Source organism: Kogia breviceps, chromosome 8, assembly GCF_026419965.1.
Source record: "Kogia breviceps isolate mKogBre1 chromosome 8, mKogBre1 haplotype 1, whole genome shotgun sequence".
NCBI lineage: Eukaryota > Metazoa > Chordata > Mammalia > Artiodactyla > Physeteridae > Kogia > Kogia breviceps.
Genome location: NC_081317.1, coordinates 19,840,577 through 19,854,728, shown reverse-complemented (window position 1 = coordinate 19,854,728; position 14,152 = coordinate 19,840,577). Strand labels below are relative to the sequence as shown.

At 44.7% G+C, this 14,152-nt stretch overlaps 1 protein-coding gene across 13 annotated transcripts in view; it reads left to right on the top strand.

Moving 5' to 3' along the window:
- The window catches only part of ZNF618 (zinc finger protein 618), a 180,926-nt gene that overhangs the window by 135,463 nt on the left and 31,311 nt on the right, over positions 1-14,152 (top strand). For 7 of the 13 annotated variants that reach the window (XM_059071236.2, XM_059071237.2, XM_067040910.1 and 4 more), the window contains exons 6-10: positions 1,063-1,152; positions 2,059-2,094; positions 2,186-2,263; positions 9,148-9,207; positions 9,749-9,838. In XM_059071236.2, the coding sequence (XP_058927219.1) occupies positions 1,063-1,152; positions 2,059-2,094; positions 2,186-2,263; positions 9,148-9,207; positions 9,749-9,838 (354 nt within the window). The remainder of the gene's footprint in view (positions 1-1,062; positions 1,153-2,058; positions 2,095-2,185; positions 2,264-9,147; positions 9,208-9,748; positions 9,839-14,152) is intronic. The other 6 variants (XM_067040907.1, XM_067040908.1, XM_067040906.1 and 3 more) reach the window with 3 other exon arrangements.

The following is a 14,152-nucleotide window of genomic DNA, read 5'->3' as shown; positions in this document are numbered from 1 at the left end:
TCATCCAAACACAGGCCCTGTCATTGTTTATTGCTGTGTCACACACTTCCCCAAAACTTACTGACTTGTAAAGCGACAGGCACTGATCACGTCACTGTTCCTGTGGTCAGAACCTGAGTGTGGCTTCACCTGGTCCTCTGGCTCTGGGTCTCTCACGAGGCTGCAGTCAAGGCCAGGGCTGTGGTCTTATCTCACAGCTCAGCCGGGGAAGGGACTGCCTCTGTACGTACTCCCATGTTTGGTAGCAGGATCCATCCTTCCCAAGCTGTTGGGCTGAGGGCCTCAGTTCCCCACTGGCTGTTCACCGGAGGCTGCCAAGTGGGTGCCTATGTGAGGCAGCCTGCAACAGGGCAGCTAGCAAGGGCGAGATGGTGTGAGCAAGGCCAAAGTGGTAGTCTTCTTGTGGCATCACTTAACTCTTAAGCCATGCCTGAGTCAGGGCACATGGTCCTTCTCTGTCGGATGAATCACTGTCCACTCCTGGGCTGGGGTACCAGCCTCCTGGCCCTCTTTTGCTCCTCACCTTACTGCATTGTCTCTGTTAGAAGCAAGTCAGCGGGTCCAGCCGAGACATTGCACAGGACGGGAACGCCAGTAGCCAGGGTCATTCAGAAGCATCCATGTTGGGCCTCACCCAGGCCCCCCTTGCTGTGGGGCTTGCAGCAGGTCCTTTCCGTTCCTCAGTAGACTCAAGTGTTACATGGGTTATTACCTCCTCCCTCGATTGCAAGGCCGAATGGAGGGAATGCTGGCGAAGCTCCTGGCCTGGCCCCTAACAGTACAGCCAACACCCAGGAAGCTGTAGCTGCAGTGATTGTTATTCTCACATCACGAAGGAAGTCATGAGCCGGGCCCTTAGGGGCTCAGCTCACATGGGGTAGGATCGGGAGTGCCTTTGAAAATCACTTCAAGGCTCCCTGGTCTCCTTGTGTAGAAGACTCCTAACACCCCAGGAACTGTTCTCCACGGAGTCACCAGTTGGGCCCCGTCTGACCCACACCACCTCCCCGAGCCCCAAGTGATTGAAGCCCTGGTAACCACGTGTCTTTCCATCCCCCGCAGACAACTTCAGGTACACGTGTGACATCTGTGGGAAGAAGTACAAATACTACAGCTGTTTCCAGGAGCACCGAGACCTGCACGCAGTGGATGGTGAGTCCGGCCCCTCACTCCTCAGGAGCAGAGTCCCATAAAGAGGCCCCCCCTCCAGGGCTGCTTATGGGGCCCAGGGCCCACCCACAGCTTCTCCTCCCTCCTCCGACCCAGGGAAGGTTGGGCAGCAGGCAAACCACGAGTGGAGTGATGAACCTCCAAGGATTCTGGGCTAGAGAAGGTCCCCATCATATTCCAGATGTATTTCTGACGAGGGTAACCCAAGTGAAGTTGCCGTTTTTGTAGGTCAAAATCAGTCGAATATCAGCAATTTTATACTCATTTATTTTATGATTTCATGTTGAGTATTCACACGCTCTGGTGAAATTAAACCAATTTTTTAAAATCAATGATGATATTTTAGCATCTTAGATTATAGAGTTAGAAATTAGAACGATAAATTTAGGTAATTTATTTTTGGAATCTTAAGAATCCTAGAAATAGGGTCTTTGACTGGAAAAGGCTCTGGAGGGTTCCCTCTCCAGCCCCACACCCCAAGCCTGTGTCAGGCTGTGACAGCCAGGCCTCCACCACCTATCGCCTCTGGTCCATCCTTCCTCTCACCTCCTTTTTCTTTACCCACCCCCCCATCTCTTCTTTTTTTTCTCCTGCCCTGGTCCCTCTAGCGGCTGGCGGTGATCCAGAAACAGGCCAGCCAGAAGGCGTCTTCCTGCCCTGGTGTGGGCCCTCGCCTGTGGGGAGGATGAGGAATGGAGGGGTGTGCCCTCCTGTGGCCCTTGGTTTCCTGGGCAGCCACGGTGGCTGAGGCAGCTGTCCTGGGCCCCAAAGGCAAGCTTGCTGGGGCAGAGGCTGGTAGCATTGGGCAGAGGCAGCTATGGGCAGGGACTAACAGGGCTCCTGTTTGCTTCTTTCCTTCTGCGGCTGCCGCCTCCCGCCCGGGCGCAGTGTTTAGTGTGGAAGGGGCCCCTGAGAATCGGGCAGGTAAGTCCTTGGTGGCTGCCCACCTCCCTGTCCCAACCTGGGCTCTGAGACCTGGTTACCAGGGCACTAAGGGCCATGTGTTCTCCCACAGACCCCTTCGACCAAGGTGTCGTGGCCACTGACGAGGTGAAGGAGGAGCCCCCGGAACCATTCCAGAAAATCGGGCCAAGTATGCAGGCCTCTCTCTGGGGCCGGGGCTGGGTGGGGAGACAGGTGGGGGTGGCTGAGGGCGGCAGCGCGAGTCCCACCACTGGAATGGGGCAGCGTTGCTAATCCTGCAGTAACAGCTCTGGCCAGCGAGGCACTGGCCTCCTTGTACCTCACTTTGCCCACCTGTCAAATGGGTCAGTCACTCTTAGGACTTGCTTTTGAGAAGCAGCAGGGCAGCACAGGGTCCAGGTCAGGGCAGTGAAGGTAGCACGGGCTTGGTGCCCAGTGTTAGACGTCCTGAGCCTTGGCTCCTCACCTGTGGAGTGAGGGTGACACTTCCCCGCAGGTTTGTTGGGGGATTAAATGAGATCATGGATATAAATCACCTATTAATTAGCACAGTGCCTGGTACATAGTAGGTGCTCGGAAAATACTGTCGTTATTGTTGTCAGAAGGGGTTTATCAGCAAATGAAGCTCTCTGGGGGAGCTACATGCAGATGCTCTGTCCTCATCCCAGTAAACCCCTGAGAGCAGGAGCCACGCACTTGACCTGCCTATTTGCAATGCACTGGTATTGAGGATTGTGGGAACACAGCAGTGAGAAAGACAGATGTGGCCCTGCCTTGGGTAGTTCACACAGGGAGGGGACAGTAGGTCAGTAAGCAGGTAGTTACAACATAGAAGCCCAGGGAGCAGTGGGCTGGGAGGCAACTGACCAGCCTTGGGAATCCATGAGGCTTCTGCATGGGGGTGAGGGTGGGGATGAGCCCCTGGATCCCACATGAAGGCAGGAGAGCTGCTCTAGTTCCAGGACCTGAAAGGCAAATCGATTCTGAGTTCAGGTCTTAGAGGGCCTTGAAAACCAGAAGAAGGCAGTTAGATTTCATCCTGAGGGGAATGAGCCAGAGTTTACTCAGTAGAGAAGGGACTTGATCAGATTTGTGTTTTAGGAAGACATTTTGGCTGCTGCAGGGAGTGTGGATTTGGGTTGGGGTGGAGGTTGGTTCTCGCAAGTGAGACTGGTCCAGCCCTTCAGGAATTTTTATGCTTGCTTCTTCCTCTCTATTTTCCATGCCTCTCTTACTACCCAGCAAGAAGAGACCTTTATTGGCTCTCTACCTGTTGCAATAAGGATTAAGGCAGCTTGTGAAAATATACACACAAACGTAGATTGATTGAGTGGATGAGGAAGTTTAGGGAAGGAGAGTCAAGGGAGCTGGAACAGTGAAGCCAGAGACAAGCCTCAGAGGGCGAGACTTGGTCCCGGCCCTTGGAAGGCATTGGATGGGCCCCTAAGTGTTCTTCCTCCTTCCTCGTAGGAGATGATTCTCTCCTCTTCTTTACCTCTTAAAGCACTCAGGAAATTGGAGATGTGATAATGTCTGTAAATATGATGTAAAAATAATGTCTGTATGACAGCACTTGTCATATGCAATGGTAAACATTCCATAAACAGTATCATTAAAATAATCTTGAAGTGGGGACTTCCCTGGTGGTCCAGTGGTTAAGATTTCGCCTTCCAATGCAGTGGGTGTGGGTTCGATCCCTGGTCAGGGAACTAAGATCTCACATGCCTCAGGCCCAAAAAAACAAAACATAAGACCGAACCAATACTGTAACAAATTCAATAAAGACTTTAAAAATGGTCCACATCAAAAAAAAAAAAATCTTTAAAACAAAAAAATAACAGTCTTGAAGAAAATGATGAAATCCTTAACAGTAAAACTGCCAGAAGTTAGACTGTGGGAGAACCCAGATGTGAATCAGACATGTTCCATGACGGACGTTCATAGACCAATGCAGGACAGGGACATTGGGATCCCCTCCTCCCGCTTCAGTGCTGTCTGCCAGCAGCCCCAGCATAGCACCACCCCTTCCATCTGTAGCATCATAATTATCAAAATAGAATACAGACAACATAGGCTATAGAATCAGACAAGCCCAGGTTTGAATGCTGACATCACCAGTTTACTGGCTACTTACCCCCACTGAGTGTCATTTGATTCTTGTATAAATTGGGAATAAGAACATATATCTGTTCTTCAGGGCTGTTGGAGGATGCCTGTGTCAAGTGTCTAGCCCAGCACCCGGCTCGTATTTAGGGCTTAAAGAATGAGCGATGTTGCTGAGAGATAGTCAAGAGCGAGAGCTTTAGAGCCATCCCAAAGATGAACCCCAGCTCTATACTTAATGCCTGTGTGACGTCCTGCAAGTTTTATAATCTCTCTAATCACAGTAATGACAGTAAAACTCACCTCTCAGGATTGTCATGGAGATTAGATGAGATTATATTTGTAAAGGAATTAGTATAGTCCTTGACATTTACATGGAAAGCGTTAAACAAGTGGTACCTATTAATTATCCAGAAAGGTACAGAGCAAGATGAAACTTGTTCTCTATATCAGTAACTATGTCTGACAGCCAGCCAGTGCTAGGACCCAGGAGGAATTATCACAAATTATATGGAGTAGGGAATTGCATTGAGAAAACTGACTGAGTTTGGCTCCCAGCTTGACGCCATGGAACTGAGATGTCTATAAGAGTATGAGGCTATTCCTTGTTACCACTCAGCAGCTGCCTTGTGAGATCAGAATCCTGCTTCTTGGGCTTCTGCCACTTTTTGTAAGCTGGCCAGTGCCACATAACCCCGACAGTGATGAGGCACAGAATAAGGGGAGCCAGTAGGGGTACAGTGCACTGTGCAGGGGACTAGTCCCCACAAGTAGAGCTCTGTAGGTCAGGGGAAGAGGAGAAACAGTGGCAGCAGGGCATGCTGGGAAGTATGCCTTTCACATCCATGTCAGCTGAGCAAATTGGAGAATTAAGTACTCAAGGAGGAGGAAGCCAGAGCCAGGACAGAGCAGAGGAATCCTGCTAGAAGGAGGGAGTTGGTCTAAGAGGCCCTGTGTGTCAACTTGCTCTTCGGCTGCAGATCTGAGAATTACTCCCATGGTAGTGGTCTACCATGATAATGGGGGGATGATTGAGGACAATTCGTTCAAGTCTATTGAAACAGTGTAAATCTGGATTTATTTATAGGTTACTTGAGTTTTATACCTGGATAAGGAAGAGTGACTTGAAAGGTAAAAAAAAAAAAAAAAAATAAGAAAATAAAACTTGGGAACTATGAAAATTCCACATGACAAGAAAGGAATTCAAGAGACTTAGAGGAAGAGTATACCTCTGAAAATGATCTACCACAGAGTCTAGAAGGAAATGCTGTTTGGCAACCACAGTCAAGTATGAGAAAATATGACCTGTCTTAGTTCACTCAGGCTGCCATAACAAAGTACCATAGACTGGGTGACTTAAATAACAGAAATTTATTTTCTCACAGTTCTGGAGACTGAAGTCAAAATCAGGGTGCCAGTATGGTTGAGTTCTGGTCCAATGACTCTCTTTCTGGCTGTACTCTCACATGGTGAGAAGAAAAAGAGAGCAAACTCTCTGGTGCCTCTTGTTATAAGGGTACTAATCCCATCATGAGGGACCCCACCCCCACCCTCATGACTTCATCTAACCTAATTACTTCCCAAAGGCCCCATCTCCAAATAGCTTTGCATTGGGAGATAGGACATAAACATATGAATTTGGGGGGGGGGAACAGTTCACTCCATAGCATGACCTCTGTAAAAAAGGAAACTGTATGGTGAAAAACCAACAAGATAAGATGAAAAGGCAAAGAGAGAGGAGTGAGATGAGAAGAATTGTAGAGAAGCATAAAATATAAGAACAGATTTAAAACCTACATTGTAGATAGTAAAGAGCAGAGTTGATGTGCAGAAATGGAATTAATAATGTGAAGGACAAACTTGAACAGATGAGCTTAATAAGCAGAAAACATGATAAATATGGAGAATGGAGAAACTGTTCCAGATAATTGGTTGGACAGAAGCAATGCTCCAAAGATACAATAGAAGAAAAAATTGCTCAGCTAAAGGAAGGCCTATATGTCAGGTAGAATCAATAAAAAAAGATCCATAACTAAATAGATATTAGTGGCTCTTTAAACTATAAATATAAGGGGGGAAACTATACAGGTACCTAGAAATAAAAAAGCAAGTTACTTACAAATGATTTCAAGGTGGACTTGCATCTGACTTCCCTGCAATACTAAATGCTGAAAGATCATGGAATAAGTTCTGAAGGGAAAAAGGTGTAATCTAAGAATTTTATATCTAGACAAATTGTGATTTATGTGTAAAAAAAAAAAAAGCAAGGGCTCCAAAACATGCTATTTCTCCTATATACCCAACTTCAAAAATTTACTTGAAGATGTACTCCAGTGAACTGAGTAGTTGAACACATTTAAGGGCTCAATTATGAGGCATTAATTCATAGTAAAAGAGGACTTGTGAATACTGAAGCCAGGTAAACTAGAAGTAAGTTTAAAGTATTGCAAATCTGATTATTAAATTGAATGCAAAAAAAGAGATCATTCTAAAATATTAAAAATGAATGTTAAAAACCAGGAAGGAAGGAATAGGTGAAGGATACAGTAAAGTAGGTTAAACCAGTCCTGCTTATAGTGTGATCCCCAGACCAGCAGCATAAGCATCTCCTAAAAGCTTATTAAAAATGTAAATTCTCAGGCCCCACACCAGACCTGTGGAATCAGAATCTTGAAGGGGGGGGCTCAGATGTCTGTGTTGTAACAGTCTTTATAGATGATTCTTATTTAGGCTAAAGTTTAAAGGCACCGAGTTAAACTACCTTTCTCAATGGTAATAGATATGAAAAGATCATTTCATGCTTGACTATAAAAATTAGAGAAATGTATCTTATATACTGTCTAGAACAATGGAAAATATTGGAAAATGCGGGAATATTGGAGAATAATGGAAAGGCAAAGAAAAGAGTTCATACATCAAACAACTGAAAACTAAGGGAATAAACCAGAAAGGGTACAGGATGAAAAGAAAAGAATCATAAGACAAATAAAACCAAGTCAGTAATAGCAATAAAAGCAAATGGCATAATTTCCTTTATTAGAAGACAAAGATTCTCAAGTTAACTTAAAAGAATCCAATTATGAATGTTTTATTAGAGACATACTTAGTTAATTCCTTGTCTTTTACTCTTCTCTTTCCCGTGGAGCTCTTTACTACTCCCGTAACTAAATTGAATTTCCTATTAGGATTTTCATAGCACCGTGTCTCCTTAAGACTACCCATTGTGGTTGCAGTTTTAGATTTGTTTGTGTGATTATTTGATTGTTCTTTCTCCTTTTCCAGACTGAGACTGTAAGTTTCTTGAAGGCAGGGAGCATTGCTCAACGTTTTGTGCCAGCATTTAGCACAGTACCTGTTTGATGAATGCAAGTATAAGAAAATTTAGGGAAATGGCTTTAGGCACATGTGAACAAGTAGAAGGATCTAACAAAGTAATTATCAAGAACTAATAATAATACCAGACGAACTAATAAAACAGTGTAATTAAAAGTTAGAGCGGTGCTTCTTAACTTTCTAACACTTCAAGATTTTCTTCAGGACCTGTTAAAACACAGTTTGCTGGATCCCATCCTTAGGATTTTTCTTTCAGAATGTCTCGAATAAGTCCTGAGAATTGGCATTTCTAACAGGTTCCCAGACGATGCTGATGCCACTAGCCCAGGGACCATGCTCTGAGAACTGCTGTGTTAGAAAATAGTGTAATGTTAACAAAGGATATGGTTCAAAGTGGAGGTTTTGATCTCATGAGCCTGTCTGCATCAAACAACATTATATCTAAATATACAAATTCATTCATTGTGTTCAGAAACACAATGAATTGGAAGGTTTGATCACAACATTTAGTCTTTGACAGAGCAAGGAGAGAAATAAAAGTTATATAGAGTTTGAATAATACAATTAATACAGTTGATCTAACTTCAGAGCCTACAAAGAGCAATAATATATCTTTACCAGTGGTCATGAATCAGTTAACAAAAATTATTTAGCTACCAAAATTTTTAAAGCATCTATATTACAAGAAAAGAGCATAAACAGACTAAGAAACCAATTGAGAAAAGATACTTGTAACATGTCGAATGAAATGTTGATACCCTTAATCTATAGAGTTCTTAGCGACTTTAAAAAAGTAAACATGCCTATAGAAACATTGACTGTAAACACAAATAGGAAAGTCACAAAAGAAAAACTGTAGTTCATTAATTCTCAAAAATAGCTTCCTTAGAACTCAAAGATGGAAAATAAAATCAGCAGTGCAATGTATTTCTCCCTGTCAGGCACAGTAAGAAGATGATAGTACTTAATGCTGGCTACAGTATATGGAAACAGTCATTTTGAGATCTTTCTGATGGGGGCGAAAATTGGCCCAACCTTTCAGTAAGTAGTTGGTGCTGTGGTGATCAAAAGCCTTAAAAATGCAGACCCTTAATTTATCCTGAGGAAATATGTGCAAAGATTATGAACAATAATCTTTATTTTGCAGTGGTATGCAAAAATAATGAGCAGATGTGCAAAAATTTCTACAAGAATATGGATCAAAGCATTTCTTTTATAAGGGAAAAATTTTGAAACAATCTCAGTGTCCTCTGGTTTAGGAGACTGGCTCAGCAAATTCCAAAGTCCAGTGGGAACCAGGCAGCCAATAAATGCAGTAAAGATCGATGTTTATTGATTTGAGCAAGATGTCTACAAAATATTGTTGATTGAATGCACCAGGTTACAAAGGGCATATAGATCAGGGCCAGCTAATTCAAGGCCCATAGAAGCCAGACGGCTGACGTCAGTGAGAGATGAGATGGGAGTGCAGGGTGGGGTCTGGGGCAAGTGGCCAGGTGAATGCTACACCCCATGGGGTAGCTGCTACTCTTTTTTGAGGATTATAGATGATTGAAGTTTCTCTTATATTTAAAATTTTGTATTTGTATTTATCAGTATTTTATAATTTTCCCCCAGTGAACAATATTACATCAGAAATTTTTAAGAAGAAAGAAGTTAGGCAGTGCCAAAAGAGAGGTAAAGATGAAGTCCGGTGGGACCCAAGAGGAAGACGTGACCCCTTCTGCCAGGGGGTGGGGGGTGTTTGGGGGCAGGGAAGGCCCTGGAGACAAGGTGACCCACATGTGGCCATTGCAGAGGGCAAGGCTTGAAAAGGGGCTGATAAAGAGGTTGGCACTGGAGGTCAACTCAGGACACCACACATTTCCTGAGCACCGGGGCCTGGGGGTGGAGCGATGGAGGAGGACAGCGTGTGCCAGGTACTGTTCTAAGCATGTGACATACAAATTTAATCCTCACAGCAATCCTATAAGGTGGGCCTATCATTGCCCCATTTTACAGATAGGAAAACTGAGGCACGGAGAGGTTATTAGATTTGCCTAAAGTCACACAGCTTGAAATAGAGGAGCTGGGATTTGAACCCTGGCAGTCTGACTCAAGGGGGCCCCTGATTCTAGTTGGTGGTCCCAGATTGAGGAGGGGTTTGTGGGGAGGGAGCGAGCTGCTACTTCTGGATGGGAACAGGCACCCATTCCCACATTCTTCTCTTCTTGGACAGAAACCGGCAATTATACCTGTGAATTCTGCGGAAAGCAGTACAAGTACTACACGCCCTACCAGGAGCATGTGGCCTTACACGCCCCCATCAGTGAGTACCTTCTCTGGTTGAGGGAAGGGTGGGCCAGCCATAGGCTGAGGCTCTGGAGTTTTGCCAGGGGAGGGTGAAACTTGTGAACTTGTTCTGGGTCAGCCTCTAGGTGTCCAGGTCTGACCTGGGGCCACCTGACTGCAGGAGCTGGGAAAGCCCCACCCTTAAGCCGGGAAAGCCTGAGTCCTTCCCCGGTGGTCTCAGAGGCCTGGGCCCATGTGGATTTGGGGTTAGGAAGGGTGGGCGTCATTCACCCCAGTCCTTCAGCAGCCTTGTCCTCACCTCTTCCAGGCACCTCCAAATCATGTGGTTCCTGAGTCCCCACCCCCAAGGCAGCACCGTGTAATGCAGCTTCAGTCTGAACCAGTGCAGGGCCTAACCCAGGCTAGAGGATGGTCAGTTAGACAAGACAGCTTTGCCCTTGGAGGTAGAAAGGGTAAGAAGTCAGAAGGAGTGCCAAGCCGGCCTCAGAAGCCCTGGGTATTAGTCCCAGTGGAGTCACAGGCATGTGTGTGGCCTTGGGCAGGCCCCCAATCTCTCCCTCCTCCCCTGGCCTGGGAGGGAAAGGGTTCTAAGGATCCTTGCCACAGGGACATCCTGGCCTTCCATTCTCCCGATGCTGCTGATTTCCCAGCTTCCCTTTTGGATGTCAGAGGGGGCTGTATCCTTAGACCCCCAAGGATATGAGCTAAGAGGGCCCTCAGTCCTCAGCCAGAGTTCTGACAGGGCGGGGCTTAACCACACTGCAGGGCAGTAGGGCGGGAAGTTTAAGAGGTATTTGGGAGTATCCCTGCTTTTGTTTGTCACAGAAGAGCTATGGGGATCCCAGTCCATGGTCTGTGGATGGGAAGATTTAGGTTCAGGGAGGGGACGGGATTATGCAAGGTCATCAGGGTGCAGGGTGCCTGGAGTATGGGAGGCCCAACCTCCTGGAGCACCGGCAGTAGCAGCACAGGCACGTGGGCCCCTGAGGGCTTTCAGGTGGGCAGGGAGGGGTGTCCAGTGCTCAGGCGGCGGAGGAGGTGGCTTCCCCAGGAAGTCCCGCGTGCTGCGCAGAGCGGCGGGACTGAGGGGTCTCCCTGTGGGCGGGAGCACCCATCCTTAGGTGGAATACTGGGCTAAGGTTCTCATCCTGCTTGGCCCCTGACTGCTGGGTAACCTTGGACCTGTCACTTCCCTTCTCTGGGCTCAGGTTTCCCACCTGTGGGAGCTCTCGAGGTCTTTTCAGCTCAGGGGTTCTGGATTCCAGTCATCTCCAGTATAAGGAGACCCTCAGGCAGGCATCTGCAGTGGCGCAACTACAGGAGCCTATCCTGCCACCCTTGCTAAGCATGTATGGGTTATTTAGTGCCCCCGACATGGCCAGGTCCTATGTGGGGGAGAGAGGCCATCGCTTACACTGGGTGGGCACTAACCCTTCCATTTGACCCACTCATGGTGCTGGTGCTGAAGCATCAGGGCTGTGGCTTGAGCGCCATGGCTCAGACCCCTCTGGGGATCCCACTTTCCATGGGCAGGGACAGGGGCAATTGTGTGTGGGTACCTGCTTACCTGTGCTCTCCAGGGAAACACCAGCTGCCCCGCTGCCTGGTGCCCAGAGGGGGTGCTACGCAGAATGCACTTACAGTTAGGTGTTAGTTGCAAAGCCAGCCTGCAGCGTGGGTTTCAGCCTTCAGTGCTGTTTCTGCTCTTCACCCAAATGGCTCTTGCTGGAACAAGTTCAATAAGGTCATGGAGTTAATAAGAGGAGGAGCTTGGTTGAACCCTGACAGGCAACCTCCAGGCCCATACTCTTAACCATGAAGTTCTCCTGCATCACATGTCAGCTGGTACAGCAGGAAGGGGTGCTTCATTTGTACCCTGATTACTTCCCTAACATCCAGGTACTTCTCTCCTGAAAGGCTGTCTACTCTTTCTCTGTTCCTTATTTTCTTGTTCTCTCTATTGTGAACTCTCTTTGTCTTTCTGCATCTGTTTGTTGAGTGCATCTCTTCATTACTGAAGTCTAGGGACTCTATGATCATCTATGTTTAAAATTACAGAGTGAGAGATTTAGGCTAGATGCAACAGAGGATTGATTCTCCAAAGCTGACCAAGAAATAGCCCCTCCAGTGGCCTTTGGATCTAGATATTTGTATGTCCATGGGTTCTGTGTGGAATTGGGGGCTGGACTTGATGGCTTCATCAAGTGGTACTCAGGGCCAGGCCTTGAGAGACCCTGGGTCTCCTGAGAGCATCCAGAGAGAGACGTAGGCTGACTGGAAGGAGGTCTAACGAAATAGAGTCATATAATACGTACTCTTTTGGGTCTGACTGCTTTCACTTAGCAAAATTTTTTCAGATTAATACATGTTGTATATATCAGTTCATTCTTTTTTTTTACTGCTGAGCAATATTCTGTTGTGTGCAAGTACCACAGTTTGTTGAGCCATTTGCTTGTTCATTTGAATTGTTTCCAGTTTTAGGCTATTATGAATAAAGCTGCTATGAAAATGCTTGTACTAGGCTTTCTGTGTTCATTTCTGTTGGATAAATTCCAGGGAGTAGAATTGATAGGTCATAGGGGAGAGTATGTTTACCTTTTTAAGAACTGACAAACCATTTCCCAAGATGACTGTAGCACCTTTCACTCCCACCAGCCACAGATGGGAGTTGCACTTGCTCAAAATTCTTGCCAACAATTTGGTGGTAGGAAGCTATTCTGGTGAGTGTGTAGTGGTATTTCATTGTGGTGTTAATTTGTATTTTCCTGATGACTAATGATGTTGAGCACATTTTCATTTGCTTATTAGCCATTCGTGTATTGTACTTTGGAAACTGTTTAAGTCTTTTGCCCAATTTTTGGGGGGTTGGGTTGTTTGTCTTTTTATTGTTAAATTGGAGGACTTCTTTATATATTCTAGATCCAGGGTCTTTATCAAATATATATATTGTGAACATTTTCTCTCAGTCTTTGGTGTGACTGTTGATTTTCATATAGTACCTTTTGATGAGCAGTGTTTCAGTTTAATGAAGTCTAATTTATCAATTTTTTTATGGTTAGTGTTTTCTCAGTTCTACTCAGGATATCCTTGCCTACCTCAAGGTGGTGAAGATATTCTCCTTTATTATCTTTTAGAATCTTTATACTTTCAGCTTTTACATTTAAGTCTCTGATCCATTTTAAGTTAATTTTTGCGAATGATAAGAGGTATGATTTGAGATTAACTTTATTCCATATGACTGTTTGGTTGTTCCAACACCATTTGTTGAAAAGATTGTCCTTTTTCCACTACATTGCATTGAGACCTTTGTTGAAAATCAGTTGAATGCATAAGTAAGTGCGAGTTTATTTCTGTTCCACTGATCTATTTGCCTGTGTTGGTGCCAACATGGTCTTATTTACTGTAAATCTTAAATCAGGTACTCTCAGTTTTTCAACCTTGTGTATTTTTAAGAATATTTTTCTTAAAACAAGGAACTTTGCCTTGCAATATAAATGTTAGTCTTATTGCCAGTTGCTACAAAAAAATCCAACTGGGATTTTGTTTAGGATTACACTGAATCTATAGACCAATCTGGGAAGAACAGACATCATAATAATAGTCGATCTTCCACTTCATGAACATAGTATATCTCTCCATTGGTTTAGGTCTATTTAAATTTCTCTCAGCAATAGTTTGTATTTTCAGAGCAGAGGTCTTGCACGTATTTCATTAAATTATATCTAAGTATTTTATGGGTTTTTTTGATGCTATTGTGAATTTTTTATTTTCCAGTTTTTGTTGCTATGATTTTTGTATATATTGAATTTGTATCCTGCAACTTTGTTAAATTCACTTATTAGTTCTATTAGCTTTTTTCTAAATTTATCAGAATTTTTCTTGTACATACTGATGTCATCTGCTAATAAAGACAGCCTTACTTCTTTTTTTCTAATCTGTATTCCTTTTATTATTCTCTTTCTTCCCCATTATGCTGATTAGGACCCTCCAGTTCAATGCTGAATAAATGAAATGTGTGGATATCTCTGCCTAGTTCTCAATCATAGGGTTCCATTTTTCATCGTTAAGTATGATCATTTTCATCATTAAGTATTATGTTAGCTAAAATAGGTTTTCATAGATGCCCCTTTGTCAGTTGAGGAAGTTACCTTCTATTTCTAATTTACTGAAAGTTTTTATCATAAATTGGTGTTAGGTGTTTTTTCTACATCTGTTGAGATGATCCTATGATTCTTATCTTTTATTCTGATAATGTGGTAAATTACATGGATTGATTTTTTTAAAAAAATAAGTCACCATGTCTGTTCTCTATTAAAATACATTGACTATC